The sequence below is a fragment of the Symphalangus syndactylus genome, chromosome 2 (genome assembly GCF_028878055.3).
Source record: "Symphalangus syndactylus isolate Jambi chromosome 2, NHGRI_mSymSyn1-v2.1_pri, whole genome shotgun sequence".
Classification (NCBI taxonomy): Eukaryota; Metazoa; Chordata; class Mammalia; order Primates; family Hylobatidae; genus Symphalangus; species Symphalangus syndactylus.
In genome coordinates, this window is record NC_072424.2 from 52,161,281 (window position 1) to 52,181,697 (window position 20,417).

At 39.7% G+C, this 20,417-nt stretch overlaps 1 protein-coding gene across 10 annotated transcripts in view; it reads right to left on the reverse strand.

Moving 5' to 3' along the window:
• Positions 1-20,417, reverse strand: part of SMAP1 (small ArfGAP 1) — a 187,621-nt gene that overhangs the window by 13,108 nt on the left and 154,096 nt on the right. For all 10 annotated transcript variants that reach the window (XM_055256971.2, XM_055256991.2, XM_055257020.2 and 7 more), the window contains one exon: positions 17,933-18,023. In XM_055256971.2, the coding sequence (XP_055112946.1) occupies positions 17,933-18,023 (91 nt within the window). The remainder of the gene's footprint in view (positions 1-17,932; positions 18,024-20,417) is intronic.

Here is a 20,417-nt window from a genome sequence, read left to right on the forward strand (position 1 = left end):
AATTGGCAAATACAAGTTCCCAATGGGTTTTTAATAGTTGCTAATTTTACTTACAACATTTAGCTTGCTTAACACATTATTTAAAAGGGATTGCTTCCATTCATTTTGAAGGTCATTGTGTTTTTAATTTTCAGTGTTTAAAAAGGACAATTAAAGACTCATTATCATTACCATCATTATAAACATTACATTCATCCTGGATGTTTTTAAAGAAATGTTTACATGTTATCATTTTTGTCCCCATGCAAGATGAGAAGGGCATCTCCTTCCATTATCTCCAGTTATACCAACTAGGACACAGAGCAATGAAAAGACTTCCTCAATATCATTCACCTTTTTAAGCAGCAAAATTTGTACTAGAACAGAGTCTTCTCACACCTAGACTAGTGCTCTTTTCTTTAAACCACATTTCATCAAAAGCCATGTAATTTCAACTGCACCTAATTATAAACAAATCACTTAAAGTTCTGAAAATTAAAAAACAACTTTAAAATAGTTTATCATTATTTGTACTAAGTTTGAGAAGCAGTTACTTAAAGAGTCTAAAAATCATTTGGTGCCACACTCAAAATTTTCCTCATCATGTCCCCACTCCACTATCCTGTACTGACACCAGTATCTTTTCAGTTTTTAGGGAGGGATTCAGGTGGATATGGTCATCAGTGAGCAAACTGGGCTCCTGGAAGCAACTGTAGGATATAATGAGGCCTTGGTCAACCAAGAATATTCACAAATTATTAGGAGTTAAATGCATCCTTTTGATCACGGGCCCACTAATGACATGGTCTTTGCTGATTAATAAAAGCTCAGAGGCCACAAAATCAAGAAAATACCAAGACGTTGAAAACAGTTATTCAGATAAATAACTTTAACATTTAGAAAGCATAAGGCTTATTCAAATTAAATAGTGTAAATCACCATAATGTAAGAGAAACATTTAAATCAGCATGGGTTATACCTCGTTGGTGCATGCACACACATGTACAGTCACACACACACACACACACACACACACACACGGAAACTTCCTCTTTCAGGGGAGACAGAACATCAGACCACACAGTGCCTTCTAAGAGATTAGGGGATGTCTGTGAAAACTAATCAGAATTCACCGTAGACATGCACCTTGCTCAGCTACAGAATGATGGTGGGAGCAGCAGGAGGCAGCAGTGCCCCTTTAATTAGTATGCAAAAACAGTAGCTGGTGGACAATAAAAATAATGGGAGATCCACAGTACAAGAAAAGCCTAGGGCAAATGGAGGAAATTCAGCTGGGAACATCATAAAGAACGATAATGAAGCACAAAGGACCCCTTGAAAAGGCAATGAGCAAACAGAAGAAATTAGGACAATGCAGTAAAATGAAGATGGGATTTCCATCTTAAAGGCAAGACATCAAACCTACAGTTAAGTAGCTTGTGGTAAGTATTTTCTTTCTTCATTACCTTAAGATGTTAGGCTAGTGTCTTATTTGGGAACTGAATTGATAGATGAATGTTTTTAACTACCCACATATGAGAAACTGACAGGAAAAGGTTAAAATGTTTTCAGCTGCAGAAAAAAATTATTAAAATCAGTGCTACAACTTCCAAGAACAGAAGGCATTCCCAGCATGCATTCACTGGCCCACTTCACATCATGACACTGAGAGATGTTAGAAAGAGGTAACATTTCAAATATGACAAAGTCATGAGGGCCAGTCTCTTGCCACCTAAAAATCCTCAATATGGGAAGTGAGCCAAATGACTCTATTAATTGTAACTATACCAGAATTCATCTGACACCAATAATCCAAATGAGGATAAGGCAAATAAAGTATTTTTAACAATATTGTCTTCCCCTTGGCGCATTCCAAGTGACTTTAAATTTATAAACTAAAACTAAAAGGAAATAAGAATACAACCCTTCATATTTTAATACAAGTTTAAACACTAATATTGATTTAAGTACTATGTGCCAGATACTCTGATCAATAAAGTATCTCAGTTTAATCCTTACCTCACCTGGAGGGAATCTGCACAGTAAGCCTAGGACTTCAACACGGGTCTCAATGGTGCACCCGGAAAACTCAACTGCTATAACCAGTTTGAGAAATGTTTCCTGGTGTTCTCAGGCAGAAACAGGTGCCCATTCCCTACCCAGAGTTACAATAATTTACATGACCATTGACCTACCTCCCTAAAATAGTGCCCTGAGGGCAGGGGCTGGCTTCACTACCCAGCCCAGGTACTTGGCACAAGCTCCTTTCTGAGGCACAGGATGACTCCTGTGCCCACAACACCCAGCACCACCTCCACTGCAGGCCATGCCACACACAGCGGGTCAGTCAGGCCTGCCAACTCTACCTCCAAATGTTCCGCTAATCCAGGGGCTGCAAAGTAGAAGCCTTCCCAAGCATCTTATCCTTTTCATTTTTAGTTTTTATGGCACTGGAATGTTCTTAGGCTGAACAGGCATGCCCCAGTACTCCAGAAGCCTCTTTACTCCTCGCTGGCACCACTTTTATAACTCAGAGCCATGACCAGTCCCACCTGCTTCATCACCAGGAAGAGTGCAGTTGCCTCCTTAATTTAATGCCTGGCACAAAGCACATACTCAATACATGACTAATTGAAATGCTTTCCAAACACAGGTTATGGGAGGATTTCTTGGTGACAGCAGAGCCATGCAGAAAACAAATAGTAGTTAATCCTTTTCACTCCTCATCCTACTTACCACCAGCATATTTAGCCCTAGCTGATCCTTCCTCCTGTAAAATCGCCTCTCTTAGAGTTTAGAGCCACATTCTCCTTGAAGACTCCACAGCCATTGCTACCAATATCCTGGACTGGCTCCTCTTCCTCTGTTTTCATAGACACAGCTTCCACGCAACTATCTGCCTATGAGATTACAACTGCTTCTTAACTAGAATCCCTACACCAGGGCTTCCCCTTTCCAGGTGAACAAGTACAGTGAGGCTGGAATTCTTTCTCTCAATCATAAATGTGGGAGACACATTTATGTCTGGAGAGCGCCCCTCTGTCTAAAGCTTACTGCATCACTGTTGTCACAGCACCTCCCAGGACTATTCTACCTGCTACCTCACTGGTCGGAGCCATATCTTACCCTCCTGCTAATCTGTTCCAACTGTCCTAACATAGCACTTGTGTGCCCTATGATAAGAGACAGATGGGTTTTAAATCATAGGATCCTCTACAAAGGTACAGCTCTAAAAGCTGCATTTATCTGGGCATTTGCTTATCTTTTCCAACTGTTATTCACTCTAAAGGTGATCTCCATAAAACATTAGATTTTACTTGAAATAAGTTTGCATAGCACAAAATAAACTTATTTGATTCTCCTCTAGCAGCAGCAAGAAAAAATCAACCTCTGAATTAAGGAAAATGGAATTTAAATTGGAATTTGAGCATTAATCCAGATTTCCAACTGAATTCTCACAACCAGTTCTCTTAGACAATCCCATCTTTTCCCTCAATGATAATTCTGTCTTCCAGGTTCTGGACAGCAGCCCCATCCCCGTCTTGCGCTACTATAAACACACAGAGCTGCATCTTCCGGTGTTTACCAGTGTTGCATGAACTCTGCTGGTGTTCAATAAATATTAATTGAATTCATCCTTTACTTGAATGTCAGAGGCATTAGCTGGTCATAATCTATTTGCACAAATAAGAAAAAATGTCAAAGAGCAACATGAGATTTTATGTATTACTAATCCAGTTTAAGGCAGATAAGAATGTGACAAATGGCTGTTTTTCATTACCATTTTTGACTGAGCATGAACCTTCTACCTGTAGTACACCATTGCTACAATGAAAACTCCCAAATCTAATTCTTCTTCCATAACTAGTGAAGCTTCATCATAACCAGTGATGAATTTAAAGCGGAAACAGCACTGTTTAAACAAGGCTGCTTCCATGATGCGAAGTGATTCTCTCCTTAATGGCAAAACTTCTTAAAGCTTTCTAAATTTCCATGTTGATCAAAGAACCCTTTTTATTTTCTACTCAAGAAACCATTTAAAGTTTTCTCCTTAATTTTTATTATTACTTGGAATTTCTTTATATTAAAACACAAGACTTGATTTGTAACATCAACTCACATGTCTTATTTTAGTAAATTTAAGTCACAAATGTCAATTTGAAGCATATTAAACTTTTCAAGCTTTAAGTTGTTTTCAATTTGTTTCAGTGTGCCTGAGAGCTAAGTGGAGCTATTTATTTTTATTTTTCAGTTAATTTTTCATACAGTTAAATAGTATTTAGGCTAATTTGCTAAAATGACTAACATGGTCTTAAAAGATAATCCTAATCCTCTTACTGTATTTGGCCCTCCCTTTTTTTTTTTTTTAAATTATTATTATACTTTAAGTTTCAGGGTACAGGTGCACAATGTGCAGGTTTGTTACGTATGTATCCATGTACCATGTTGGTGTGCTGCACCCATTAACTCGTCATTTAGCATTAGGTATACCTCCTAATGCTATCCCTCCCTCCTCCCCCCACCCCACAACAGTCCCCGGAGTGTGATGTTCCCCTTCCTGTGTCCATGTGTTCTCATTGTTCAATTCCCACCTATGAGTGAGAACATGTGGTGTTTGGTTTTTTGTCCTTGTGATAGTTTACTGAGAATGATGGTTTCCAGCTTCATCCATGTCCCTACAAAGGAAATGAACTCATCATTTTTTATGGCTGCATATAGTATTCCATGGTGTATATGTGCCACATTTTCTTAATCCAGTCTATTGTTGTTGGACATATCGGTTGGTTCCAAGTCTTTGCTATTGTGAATAATGCCACAGTAAACATACGTGTGCATGTGTCTTTATAGCAGCATGATTTATAGTCCTTTGAGTATACACCCAGTAATGGGATGGCTGGGTCAAATGGTATTTCTAGTTCTAGATCCCTGAGGAATCGCCACACCGACTTCCACAATGGTTGAACTAGTTTACAGTCCCACCAACAGTGTAAAAGTGTTCCTATTTCTCCACATCCTCTCCAGCACCTGTTGTTTCCTGACTTTTTAATGATGGCCATTCTAACTGGTGTGAGATGGTATCTCATTGTGGTTTTGATTTGCATTTCTCTGATGGCCAGTGATGATGAGCATTTTTTCATGTGTTTTTTGGCTGCATAAATGTCTTCTTTTGAGAAGTGTCTGTTCATGTCCTTTGCCCACTTTTTGATGGGGTTGTTTTTTTCTTGTAAATTTGTTTGAGTTCATTGTAGATTCTGGATATCAGCCCTTTGTCAGATAAGTAGGTTGCGAAAATTTTCTCCCATTTTGTAGGTTGCCTGTTCACTCTGATGGTAGTTTCTTTTGCTGTGCAGAAGCTCTTTAGTTTAATTAGATCCCATTTGTCAATTTTGGCTTTTGTTGCCATTGCTTTTGGTGTTTTAGACGTGAAGTCCTTGCCCATGCCTATGTCCTGAATGGTATTGCCTAGGTTTTCTTCTAGGGTTTTTATGGTTTTAGTCTAACATGTAAGTCTTTAATCCATCTTGAATTAATTTTTATATAAGATGTAAGGAAGGGATCCAGTTTCAGCTTTCTACATATGGCTAGCCAGTTTTCCCAGCACCATTGATTAAATAGGGAAACCTTTCCCCATTTCTTGTTTTTGTCAGGTTTGTCAAAGATCAGATAGTTATAGATACGTGGCATTATTTCTGAGGGCTCTGTTCTGTTCCATTGATCTATCGCTGTGTTTTGGTACCAGTACCATGCTGTTTTGGTTACCATAGCCTTGTAGTATAGTTTGAAGTCAGGTAGCGTGATGCCTCCAGCTTTGTTCTTTTGGCTTAGGATTGACTTGGCGATGCGGGCTCTTTTTTGGTTCCATATGAACTTTAAAGTAGTTTTTTCCAATTCTGTGAAGAAAGTCATTGGTAGCTTGATGGGGATGGCATTGAATCTATAAATTACCTTGGGCAGTATGGCCATTATCATGATATTGATTCTTCCAACCCATGAGCATGGAATGTTCTTCCATTTGTTTGTATCCTCTTTTATTTCATTGAGCAGTGGTTTGTAGTTCTCCTTGAAGAGGTCCTTCACATCCCTTGTAAGTTGGATTCCTAGGTATTTTATTCTCTTTGAAGCAATTGTGAATGGCAGCTCACTCATGATTTGGCTCTGTGTTTGTCTGTTATTGGTGTACAAGAATGCTTGTGATTTTTGTACATTGATTTTGTATCCTGAGACTTTGCTGAAGTTGCTAATCAGCTTAAGGAGATTTTGGGCTGAGACGATGGGGTTTTCTAGATATACAATGATGTCATCTGCAAACAGGGACAATTTGACTTCCTCTTTTCTGAATTGAATACCCTTTATTTTCTTCTCCTGCCTGATTGCCCTGGCCAGAACTTCCAGCACTATGTTGAATAGGAGTGGTGAGAGAGGGCATCCCTGTCTTGTGCCCGTTTTCAAAAGGAATGCTTCCAGTTTTTGCCCATTCAGTATGATACTGGCTGTGGGTTTGTCATAGACAGCTCTTATTATTTTGAGATACGTCCCATCAATACCTAATTTATTGAGAGTTTTTAGCATGAAGGTTGTTGAATTTTGTCAAAGGCCTTTTCTGCATCTATTGAGATAATCATGTGGTTTTTGTCTTTGGTTCTGTTTATATGCTGGATTACATTTATTGATTTGTGTATGTTGAACCAGCCTTGCATCCCAGGGATGAAGCCCACTTGATCATGGTGGATAAGCTTTTTGATGTGCTGCTGGATTTGGTTTGCTAGTATTTTATTGAGGATTTTTGCATCAATGTTCATCAAGGATATTGGTCTGAAATTCTCTTTTTTGGTTATGTCTCTGCCAGGCTTTGGTATCGGGACGATGCTGGCTTCATAAAATGTGTTAGGGAGGATTCCCTCTTTTTCTATCGATTGGAATAGTTTCAGAAGGAATGGTACCAGTTCCTCCTTGTACCTCTGGTAGAATTCGGCTGTGAATCCATCAGGTCCTGGGCTCTTTTTTGTTGGTAAGCTATTGATTATTGCCACAATTTCAGAGCCTGTTATTGGTCTATTCAGAGATTCAACTTCTTCCTAGTTTAGTCTTGGGAGGGTGTGTTTGTCGAGAAATTTATCCATTTCTTCTAGATTTTCTAGTTTATTTGCATAGAGGAGTCTGTAGTATTCTCTGATGGTAGATTGTATTTCTGTGGGATGAGTGGTGATATCCCCTTTATCATTTTTTATTGCATCTATTTGATTCTTCTCTCTTTTCTTTTATTAGTCTTGCTGGCGGTCTATCAATTTTGTTGATCTTTTCAAAAAACCAGCTCCTGGATTCATTAATTTTTTGAAGGGTTTTTTGTGTCTCTATTTCCTTCAGTTCTGCTCTGATTTTAGTTATTTCTTGCCCTCTGCTAGCTTTTGAATGTGTTTGCTCTTGCTTTTCTAGTTCTTTTAATTGTGATGTTAGGGTGTCAATTTTGGATCTTTCCTGCTTTCTCCTGTGGGCATTTAGTGCTATAAATTTCCCTCTACACACTGCTTTGAATGTGTCCCAGAGATTCTAGTATGTTGTGTCTTTGTTTTCATTGGTTTCAAATAACATCTTTATTTCTGCCTTCATTTCATTATGTACCCAATAGTCATTCAGGAGCAGGTTGTTCAGTTTCCATGTAGTTGAGCGGTTTTAAGTGAGTTTCTTAATCCTGAGTTCTAGTTTGATTGCACTGTGGTCTGAGAGACAGTTTGTTATAATTTCTGTTCTTTTACATTTGCTGAGGAGAGCTTTACTTCCAACTATGTGGTCAATTTTGGAATAGGTGTGGTGTGGTGCTGAAAAAAATGTATATTCTGTTGATTTGGGGTGCAGAGTTCTGTAGATGTCTATTAGGTCTGCTTGGTGCAGAGCTGAGTTCAATTCCTGGGTATCCTTGTTAACTTTCTGTCTCATTGATCTGTCTAATGTTGACAGTGGGGTGTTAAAATCTCCCATTATTATTGTGTGGGAGTCTAAGTCTCTTTGTAGGTCACTCAGGACTTGCTTTATGAATCTGGGTGCTCCTGTATTCGGTGCATATATATTTAGGATAGTTAGCTCGTCTTGTTGAATTGATTCCTTTACCATTATGTAATGGCCTTCTTTGTCTCTTTTGATCTTTGTTGGTTTAAAGTCTATTTTATCAGAGACTAGGATTGCAACCCCTGCCTTTTTTTGTTTTCCATTTGCTTGATAGATCTTCCTCCATCCTTTTATTTTGAGTCTATGTGTGTCTCTGCACATTTGATGGGTTTCCTGAATACAGTACACTGATGGGTCTTGACTCCTTATCCAATATGCCAGTCTGTGTCTTTTAATTGGAGCATTTAGCCTGTTTACATTGAAAGTTAATATTGTTATGTGTGAATTTGATCCTGTCATTATGATGTTAGCTGGTTATTTTGCTCGTTCGTTGATGCAGTTTCTTCCTAGCCTCAATGGTCTTTACAATTTGGCATGTTTTTGCAGTGGCTGGTACCAGTTGTTCCTTTCCATGTTTAGTGCTTCCTTCAGGAGCTCTTTTAGGGCATGCCTGGTGGTGACAAAATCTCTCAGCATTTGCTTGTCTGTAAAGTATTTTATTTCTCCTTCACTTACGAAGCTTAGTTTGCCTGCATATGAAATTCTGGGTTGAAAATTCTTTTCTTTAAGAATGTTGAATATTGGCCCCTACTCTCTTCTGGCTTGTAGAGTTTCTGCCAAGAGATCAGCTGTTAGTCTGATGCACTTCCCTTTGTGGATAACCCAACCTTTCTCTCTGGCCGCCCTTAACATTTTTTCCTTCATTTCAACTTTGGTGAATCTGACAATTATGTGTCTTGGAGTTGCCCTTCTCGAGGAGTATCTTTGTGGCGTTCTCTATTTCCTGAGTCTGAATGTGGGCCTGCCTTGCTGGATTGGGGAAGTTCTCCTGGATAATATCTTGCAGAGTGTTTTCCAAGTTGGTTCCAATCTCCCCATCACTTTCAGGTACACCAATCAGACGCAGGTCTGTTCTTTTCACATAGTCCCATATTTCTTGGAGGCTTTGTTCGTTTCTTTTTATTCTTTTTTCTCCAAACTTCCCTTCTTGCTTCATTTCATTCATTTCATCTTCCATCACTGATACCCTTTCTTCCAGCTGATCGCATTGGCTCCTGAGGCTTCTGTATTCTTCACATAGTTCTCAAAACTTGGCTTTCAGCTCCATCAGCTCCTTTAAGCACTTCTCTGCATTTGTCATTTTAGTTATATGTTCGTCTAATTATTTTTCCAAGTTTTTAACTTCTTTGACATTGGTTTGAATTTCCTTCTGCAGCTCAGAGTAGTTTGATCGTCTGAAGCCTTCTTCTCTCAACTCGTCAAAGTCATTCTCCGTCCAGCTTTGTTCCGTTGCTGGTGAGGAACTGCGTTCCTTTGGAGGAGGAGAGGCGCTCTGCTTTTTAGAGTTTCCAGTTTTTCTGCTCTGTTTTCTCCCCATCTTTTGGTCTTTGATGATGATGATGTACAGATGGGTTTTTGGTGCGGGTGTCCTTTCTGTTTGTTAGTTTTCCTTCTAACAGACAGGACCCTCAGCTGCAGGTCTGTTGGAGTTTGCTAGAGGTCCATTCCAGACCCTGTTTGCCTGGGTGTCAGCAGTGGTGGCTGCAGAACAGCGGATTTTCGTGAACTGCAAATTCAGCTGTCTGATCGTTCCTCTGGAAGTTTTGCCTCAGAGGATTACCCGGCCGAGTGAGGTGTCAGTCTGTCCTTACTGGGGGTGCCTCCCAGTTAGGCTGCTCAGGGGTCAGGGACCCACTTTAGGAGGCAGTCTGTCCGTTCTCAGATCTCCAGCTGCGTGCTGGGAGAACCACACTACTCTCTTCAAAGCTGTCAGACAGGGACATTTAAGTCTACAGAGGTTCCTGCTGACTTTTTGTTTGTCTGTGCCCTGCCCCCAGAGGTGGAGCCTACAGAGGCAGGCAGGCCTCCTTGAGCTGTGGTGGGCTCCACCCAGTTCGAGCTTCCTGGCTGCTTTGTTTACCTAAGCAAGCCTGGGCAATGGCGGGGGCCCCTCCCCCAGCCTCGCTGCCACCTTGCAGTTTGATCTCAGACTGCTGTGCTAGCAATCAGTGAGACTCCATGGGCGTAGGACCCTCAGAGCCAGGTGTGGGACACAACCTCCTGGTGTGCCATTTTCCAAGCCCGTTGGAAAAGCGCAGTATTAGGGTGGGAGTGACCCGATTTTGCAGGTGCTGTCTGTCACCCCTTTCTTTGACTAGGGAGGGGAACTCCCTGACCCCTTGTGCTTCCCTAGTGAGACAATGCCTCACCCTGCTTTGGCTTGGCTCACGCATGATGCGCTAAACCGACTGTCCTGCTCCCAGTGTTTGGCACTCCCTAGTGAGATGAACCCGGTACCTCAGATGGAAATGCACAAATCGCCCGTCTTCTGCGTCACTCACGCTAGGAGCTGTAGACCGGAGCTGTTCCTATTTGGCCATCTTGGCTCCACCTGGCCCTCCCTTTTCAAGCCACTACCAAACTGCCAGTCTACTGTGCCAGCAGGGAAATCTACTACACATTTCTACAAACCAGCCAACTTTTGATCAGAGGATTCTCTTATGCACAGGCACTATGATACTGTGTAAGGGGAAGAGCCCCATGGTGCTGCTGTCTTTCAGAAGACACCACACACACATGCACACTGATTTAGAGCTATCTGAAATAGCTGAGAAGTGGTATAAGGAGGAAGCTTGTAGAAATGATTGTTTAAAAAATAAATATATATCAAATTACTGCACTATTTTATGGCCTCAATGAACAAGAAATATATAAATACGAAACCAGATTGTATAACCAAATTTCTTTCTAAATGTTTAAAATGGTGATAAACTAGATTCCTGAGGCCACCCAATTTCCTCATTTCTTTTAGTCAACTGCAAATCCATCAGAGGCCACAGACCATGCTTTGCAATCACTGTTTCCCTCTATCTCCCTCTTTCTCTCTAATGTTAGTGGCTATTCAAGGAATAACCCAGCAGGAGTCCTACTGTGTGTTACTCAGTATAATTTTTGAGTCCCTTCTCCACAAATTCCTTCAAAGGCCTGTACTACCTCTTGGTGATCTCCCATGACCTGGTGTTCAGGTTATAGTCTCAGCACAGGACTGTGTGCAAGTTACTGTGCTAGGTGCTTCACATAAGGCACACCATTTATTCTGGCCCTCAGCTACAGAAGAGTTCCTATTTCCATTTCCCAGACGAAGCTGCTAGAGGGCAGACAAAACACAGGTACTACCTCTAAACCAAGTGTCCCGCCCCTATGACTTAATACTGCCATCTATTGATTTGATGAATGGGTCCAATGTCTATTTTGTGTATAGCATAATCTCACCTGTTAGAGTTTTATTTTCTATCACAGCTCAACATAGTGTTAAGAATCTGAGCCCTGAAGTCAGTCTACTCAGTCTAAATCCCAGTTCTGTAATCTACCAGCTGTGACCTTGTGCAACTCACTTAACCTCTCTGTGCCTCAGTTTTCTCCTCTATAAAAGCGAAATAATGATAGTTCACCAATCTCAGGGCTGTTGCAAAAATTCAATAAATAAATATCTGTCAGCACACAAGACAGCCCCTGGCATCTAGTTAGCAGTATCTGATTATTAACATAAGATAATTTAATACTTGGGTTAGATGCCTTGCTTTGGTTCATCTTAAGAGCTGAAATTAGACTTTGGCATTAAACAGATCTAGGTTTGAGTCCCAATTCTATAGTACAGCAGCAGTGCCTTGGAAATTAATTTTTGTTAGCTTATTAGTTGTTAGTTTTATTATTAGTTAATTAAAAAAAAAGGGAAAAGTGTGTATGAGTGTGTAAAATACTCTCTACCCTAAAGAGCTGCTGTCAGGATGAAATGCAACTGTGCCAGATACCACAGACTGCCAAAGCCCCATCTGGGCGCTTTTTGCTGGCACAGCCTACCTCCACTCTATAGGATGAATACTATTTTCCTAGCCTCTCTTGCAACTAGTGAGGTAATATAATCCAATTTTGACCAAGCGTACCCTGGGAATCCTGCTGGGGAATTTTCTGGCAAGTTTTTACTCCTGAGAAAAGAAACTGGTGAGGAAAAGCCATCCTTTAGGTGTGGTCCTATGAGGATAGGATGCTGCACCTTCCATGTGTTGGCCATAAGGCGACAAGACTCCAGAGTAAAGCCAGTGCTGTGATGAGGGTGGCAGAATGAGGAGAAGCAAAGAGGAACCTGGCTCCCTGCGCTCACTGTTCCAGCACTGCACAGCCCCAAACCACCGTGTCTCCAGATTTCTCTTCGAATGAGATAATTAGATGTCCTTATGTTTAAGCCATTTTCAGGCTTCCTGTTACTTGTAGTTTGAAGTCGCCTCATTCAGAGGTCAATTTTACTCCTCTCAACACCTAACAATTCTTTGTCCTATCCACCAGCACATTCTCTGGAGGTTCTGTGCTGTTTCCAAGAAGCTGTCCCTTCTTGCTCTCTTCTAAAGTCTGTGATATGAACTCACCCAACGGCACCTGTTTCTGGTGTCAGTTCACCAACTGCCCTACTACTGACTCAGGACCACTTACAGGTATCTGCCCACTGCTAGTTACCTTACACCAATATATTCATGTAACTGCATTTTCTTTCCTATGCAGTGTGATTACATAAGAATAAACCAATCCCTGAGACCTCCTTTTTGAAAGGGTAATAATAGTTCATAATAATAGTTCACTGAACATACTTTTCTGAGCAGAGGCAATACACGTTGTTATCAGGTTTTAAACCACATCTGAAAACATAACTTGACTACAAAATTTTCTTGGGCACTTCTGCTACAGTCTTCCTCACCTTCAATCCTCCTCCAAGAAAAGGGAGATGTGCACACAACTACACAAACATCCTCCAGATCTGGTCAAATAGGTAGCTCTAGGACACCAGCGGTTTTCCAGGTCCACTGGTAACTGTGGATCACCAGGACCACTGCTGCTAAATCTGGCATTCTTTTACTCAGCTCATTCCCAAATTTGCTTTATAACACATGGACTTTGAGAAATGGCTAGAAATTTCTCTGTAGGAATTTTCTGCTTGAAAGGTAAGTAGAGTACTTTCTGTATTACTTTCTGTATTCATCTCTCTCATATAAAACTGGGTAAATGTTGCTAATAATAAAATGGGTTATATACTAATGGCTTAATTTCACTAGCATTGTCTTGACCACTGTCATATGTTAAAGCCTTTATTTCCTGAACACAAACATGAATGGGGAAACTAAAATTTGCAAACTTTTCTCATCGACTTGCCCAAAACTGTATGTTCCTTTGAGTGTTTCAATTAAGAAAAAACTGAGGGAATCTCTACCTACTTCTCCATATAGTTCAGTATTTAAAATAATTTAAAGTAAAAGTTATGAATGTTTAGATAGAAATTTCCCCAGGTTAAAGTAACAACTGGAATGGATAAAATCAAATTAGTTTTATATAAACAGTGAATAGAGAAACACATGAGTACACCCCTGAGCTAGACATTCATTACCAAGATCATGACTCGATTCTTTGTGAGATGCTTTCTGGGGCACTGAGACGATGCGGTCCCCCCAGACAGCCTCGGCAGTGCACCCGACACATACAACTCTGTGTCTGGTAGGATTGTGGGTAATGCCTCCTGACAAGGAACCAGGCTGCTCTGCAGTGTGCATGTGGTACACAGATGGCCACAAAACAGAACCCCTGCAGGAACCATTAATGGAAGGTTGAAATGAAACCTCTAAGGTCACATTCAAGGCCAGTAATGTGTAATTCTTCTCAAGCCTTATGCCCAAAGCATGTGCTTGAAGACTTTATTCTCAGAGGCGGTCTTATGCCCCCACGCCCTAAAAATAAGCCCCACTGAATAGAAGCATTAGTCTGGGGGAACTGTCCTAACCAATTGGTAAGCAGTCTGTCAATTTTTATCATCTTTAAAACTAACAAACAACAAAGAATAGACACTAGCCTAACAGTATAATTTGCAGTCCTAAACTAGCTTCCTAAGTAAGGGGACCTGAAGAGCACTCTTCTCACAAACCCTAGAAGCTGATTTTAATTATATTTTAACATAGGACATGCATACTCAAGTCAGGATATGTCTGTGTTTGATTCAAATCTGGTACATTCAGAGATTATTCAATCTGGCACTTAGTCAAGAAGGGCCCCAGGCCCTCGGTAATTTCTAAGACTAGAGGCAGGTCAAGTATCTCACCCTGTTTATGGTATTAGAGAGTAAAGTACTATAATAAATAGTAGTCCTATAGCTTTCAAACACGAATTAATATCTAAATATGAAGCAGCTCTTATAGGTACTATCGGGAACATAAAGCAGGGGTGAGCAAACCCTAGCCCATGCCTGTTTTTAAAGTTGATCGGAACACAAGCATGCTCATTCATTTACATGTTTGTTTATGGCTACTTGCACACTACAATGGGAGATGAGTAGTTGCAACAGAAATCATAAGGCCTGCAAAGCCAAAAATAATGTCTATTTGGCCCTTCTTGGAAAAAAATGGACAACCTCTGCTAAAAAGTATATATAATATAATGCATTTTATGTCTGAACTTCGAATGGGTAGTAGATCTGGAAAGGTGAGCTTAAGAAAGGTTTTACCTGAGTTACTGGGTTACAAAAAAGAAAGTAAGTTCATTAAAGTCCCATTTAAAGGAAAGATCAAAAACTAGTCTTAAGTATTAGGCTACTATGAAACTGTTAAGAGTGATAAAGAAGGCCGTGAGTCCCAAGGATCCATAGCTGTGTAACTGAACTATCACTATACAGGTTTTCTCTATATTTTCTGGAAATGTTTTACGTTAATGTCTGTCCTAGTCTCACTCATACGGAGATATGCTGTCATCTTTGCATGACCATAAATCATACTTCAAGGCACCTACCCCCCAATCCCCGCTGTGTTTCAATTTACAGGGGAAAACCAGGGTCCCATTGGAGGAGAACGGCATGCTTCTGAGCAGATAAATAGCCTGAGGCCCAAGGTGGACACCAATCACCAATCCAGATTTAGAACCACTGTTTGTTTTGAGCTGAAAGGGACCTTTGATTCTCTGTAGTCTCCTGGACTTTCTTGAATTCATCGAATTTTATGCTGAAACACAGCTTTTTTAAAAAAAAGTCTGAAAATATTTTTTAAGAGTTTAGAAAATCGATAACCAGCAGATGTGAAGAGCTATATATGCTCTGGGTAAGACACTTCCCCTTCCCTGCTGCTACAACTCCCTCACAGCAAGACAGCCCTCTTTCTAACCCCATCTCCCACCCCTCGTATCTTTGGAACTCTTCCGCCAAATGATCTAATGACCCACTGTGAGTCATTGCAAAATCCCCCTAATATTCTTAACCTTTTTTCACAAACATTCTCTAGCTTCTCCTGCTAAATGAACTTTGGTTCTCCCTTAAAGACACTGTTTCCTGAAGCTGTTCCACTGTCCAAAAGAGTGACGTCCCAGCAGACCTACAGGCCCATGAGTGACAGAAATAAATGTTAGTTGATGTAAGCCACTGAAATTTTGGAGTTGTTTGCTATGTAACACGCACAGCAAGAGTTGACTGCTTTAGAAACTGATACAAGGCGGGTGCTGCCACAACCAAACCCTAAAATCTATGGCAATGGCTTTGAGACAAGGTGGTAGAAGATAAGGAAACACTTGTTGGAACTTAAAATAGAGACACAATATGCAATAGTGAAATGGCTGGTAAAAAGTGCCCTGCAATAATCAGGAAAGTAGAAAATGTATCAAATGAAGTTGCAGCAGAGCTGCCCTAGCTGACCCACAGAAAGAGAAACAGATGTTTAATGTTGTAAGCTGTTGAAACCTGAGGTTTATTTACTATGCAGTATTATTCCAACAATAATGGATTATCTCAAAGGCCACTCATACCATTTGTCAACTAGATCCCATCCACTCCGGGCTATTCAAGGACACTGCTAGAGCAATTTTTCCTTGTCCTGAAAGTATCAGATTTACCTCTCTACAAGTTCATTTCTAACACTAAACATCTTGTAATATCATCCTTAAAAAAACCCTTTCCTGTCCACCTTGCCCTACTATAATCTAGTCTCAGCACAACCGCTACAATAATTCTTTAAATACTAAAGTCAGATTATTTCTTTTCAGCAAATTCCTCCAATGTGTTTCCAGGTCACTCCGAGTTAAAGCCAAAGTCCTGTTATAGTCAGCTTGCCCCCTCCCTACCCCTTCCTTCCTTGTCTCCTCTGTTACTACTCTCCCCTAGATCATTCCACTTTAGCCACACTGTCATCCTTGCTGGTCCTTGCACACTTCAAGTAGGCCCCTACTGAAGAGCCTTTGCATCTGCTGTGTTCTTCTCAGAATACTCTTGCTTACAGATCCAGATATCCAGACCTTCTTCACCTCTTTGCTCCAATAAGACATCTGTGAATGCCTCCCTGTCCACCCTATTTAAAATTATAACCATCCATTTTTGTTTTCTTCCATCTATAGTACTTACCACATATAACCTACAATACATTTTATTTAATTGTTTATTCACTGTCTCTCCAGATGGAATGAAAGCCCCAGAAGGCAGGGGTTGTAGTCTGTCCTCTTTCAGATCTATCTCCCTAGTGTCTACAATGGTACCTTGACACACAGTAGACAGTAGCTATCTGTTGAATGAATGAGTGTGTAAGATATGAATCAGGCCTAGATTATATTTTATATTTCTAAGTTATAAACTAATAAACCAGGCATATAGACTGGAAAAGGAATGCTGCAGTGAAGATAAAGATATACTAAAGTTTTACTAAGATTTTTTTTCCTTTAATAATAATGTCTTTTCTTTTTCTCTCATTTACAGTAAAGGAAATAAAACAAATTATGAGGACTACAATTCAACATAATTATATTTAGAGCCCCTGGACTGAAGCCTTATTTTCAAAATTACAGTTATTTTTTATATTTCTAATATACAACTTTTTACCATCATAGAAGAATTGTACCTCCAGGGAGTATATTTGTATGATGTACCAGCTTCCTAAGAAATGAATAAAACATTCAGCTATAATTCTTAAAACAGACACAATTTATTCAATAACAACTAAGATCAATTTTTTGGAAGGCAGTATATGAAGTTCAACTCTTCCACTTCAACTAACTGCCTTTCACTCTTTTCCTTCTCAATCTTTCTCCAAACTAAAAAAAAAAGAAAAATTTAAATTATTCCTGTGCCAAGGCTCAGATATTACTAAAAGTAACCTTTCATCAAGCCAATTCTTTTAGAAGAAAAAAATGTAAAAAAAAAAAAAAAAAAAAAAAAGAGAAGCTACAATATTTGTAGATAAGCACAATATAAACACCCCTTGAATGAAGGCCTGTTTACTTACCACACAGACGACATATACCTTTCAGCCATGAGAACAAACAGGACATTATATTAAAATCAGCACTTCTCATTATCATTGAATAAGTTATATGAATCTAGTCACTAGATCTGGATGCAAAATGTCTTGCTTCAGTTAACCAAAATTAAATTTTATTTTAAACCAACATATTTTACAATAAGGCTATCCTAGAATTATTTTGCTAAGGGGAAAAATCTCCCACGAAACTAAAAATTTGAGAGAGAGAGAGAAGAGAAAATGATCCACTCTTTATTGTAAGCGCTAAAATGTCACATCTACCAAGCCTTTGAAGATTACTTTGATATCTTCTTTTCCCCAAGGAACTCATTACTTGTATTTCAGTGAAAACAGTGCTGACAGACACTGGCTCCCTTATTAAAGATTTCTTTTTTGTGGGAAGTTAGCAAACTAATCATAACGTTTTCAAATTCAGTTAACAGGTATGTTTTGGCATACTCAAGATAAAGCCATTATATTCACTCCAAGTAAAAGTTTCAGTTGTTTTGTAACTCTAGCAGTGACTTTTATTTTTTATTACTTACCAAGTCCTAAAAGATCCACAGTGGTCTCCGCAGCTTTTTTCGGGCTGGTACCTTTTTTAGGCTCCAGTTGCTGATCTTCTTTCTTCTGCAGCTTTAAAGTAAATAATTGGATTTATTAATTTTTCTTGAATAAATTTAACAAGATTTTAAGCCCCAATTAATTACAGGTTTCTGGTAAAGTTAGTGTAAAAAAATATATGAAACATAGTATAATAAAACCTAGAATATTGTTTGTTATATACAAAACAAGCAAACATGACTGTTGAAGTTGCAATGACAATCCTCACATATTGGGACCCCAAAAGAGTGAATAAAACAATTAAACTCTTAATATAATTGTTCTTAACTACTAGCTCTTTTATATGAAATTATACATTTTAAAGAAATGCATTTCATATTAGTTCCTAGCTACTATTAATGTACTTCTGTGACAGAGTTTGGCTCTGTGTCCCCACTCAAATTTCATCTTGTAGATCCCATAATTCCCATCTTTTATATAAAATTATATATTTTGAAGAAATGCATTTCATATTATTTCCTAGCTACTACTAATGTACTCCTGTGATACAGTTTCATTCTGTGTCTCCACCCAAATCTCATCTTATAGCTCCCATAATTCCCATGTGTTGTGGGAGGGACCCAGTGGGAGGTAATTAAATCACGGGGGCGGGTCTTTCCTGTACTGTTGATTTGACGGTATTATAAGGGGTAGTTTCCCTACAGAAGCTGTCTTTGCCTGCTGCCATCCACATAAGATGTGACTTGCTCTTCCTTGCCTTCCATCATGTTTGTGAGGCCTCCCCAGCCACATGGAACTGAGAATCCAATTAAACCTCTTTCTTCTGTAAATTGCCCAGTCTCGGGTATGTCTTTATCCGCGGCATAAAAACGGACTAATACCTCCTGTTAGCTGAGACTGGGGAGGCCTTGGAGTCTTCATGAGCACACTGTTAACCCATCATCCACACACTGTATGATATATGAGACACAACTGCCAAGAAAAGCCTAATGAATGGTATTGGATATACTTTCTTCCTGAATCTATATTATTAATTACTTTTTAAATATAATATTCTTCTAGTTCTCAGGAGCCGAAGTCATAGTTACACATTCCAAACTTACTTTCTCACAAAAAACACTGCGTAGGAGAGAATGAAAAAACCTACACCTACTGGATTATCAATTCTAAAGCCTACTTCTAATAAACTAAGAAAATAAAACGTTCAGTTGAGTGCACTGACTCACACTTGTAATACCAGCACTTTAGGAGGACAAGGTAGGAGGATCCCTTAAGCCCAGGAGTTTGAGATGAGCCTGGGCAACATAGCAAGACTGTCTCTACAAAAAATGAAGAAATTAGCTGGGTGTGGTGGTGCACACCTGTAGTCTCAGCTACTCGGGAGGCTGAGGCTGGAGGATTGGTTGAGCCCAGGAGGTCAAGGCTGCAGTGAGCTATGACTGCACCACCGCAGTTCCAGCCTGGGCGACAGAGTAAGACCCCATCTCTTAAAAACAAAATGAAATAAATAAAGAAAATCATTTCTCAGACCATTTCAAGATCATTTCTTCTACAACTACCTAAAGAATTCACAACTTAGTTGTTACATGAGTTCATTTTTTGTTAGCTATTAGAGATACATTAACTTCTAAGAACATATATCTACCCTTATTTGTTTTTTAATCACTATACTCTCCCTTAGAATTATTGTTTAACCAATTAGCCTACTATTACCAGGTGTCAATTCTTTTTTTTTTTTTTGAGACGGAGTCTCGCTCTGTCGCCCAGGCTGGAGTGCAGTGGCGCGATCTCGGCTCACTGCAAGCTCCGCCTCTCGGGTTCAAGCCATTCTCCTGCCTCAGCCTCCCAAGTAGCTGGGACTACAGGCGCCCACCACCACACCCAGCTAATTTTTTTGTTTTGTTTTAGTAGAAACAGGGTTTCACCGTGTTAGCTAGGATGGTCTCCATCTCCTGACCTCGTGATCTGCCCACCTCGGCCTCCCAAAGTGCTGGGATTACAGGCGTGAGCCACTGCACCCAGCCCAATTCTTTAATAACTCTCAAATACAGAATTAGCCACCTGTAACAGTATATAATTTTCAGAAGTTTAACATAATCCATTTCACACTCTCTATTATTTCACTTTTCAACCTCTAATACAGGTTCAGACTTATCATGCTTAGCAAAAGGATTTCAAAATAATTTCAAGAAAAATATTCCCTGTAGTCATGAAGTAAGAAATTCTTTTCAACTGATTACTCAATCTGCTACTATAAATAATCAAATTTGCAAGGGAATCTGAGGATCGTGTGGCCACGAGCATGCAAACTTCAAATATTCCAGGGCAGGATCCTAGCAGCTTCCTGGGGTGGGTCTTCATTGGTCACATCACAGCCTATAATACTCTGAAGAGTGTCTTAAAGTAGTCTTTAAGTAGGTAGTTAAGTCTAATCCCTATTTTAATTTGGCTTAAAAATCAGAAAAC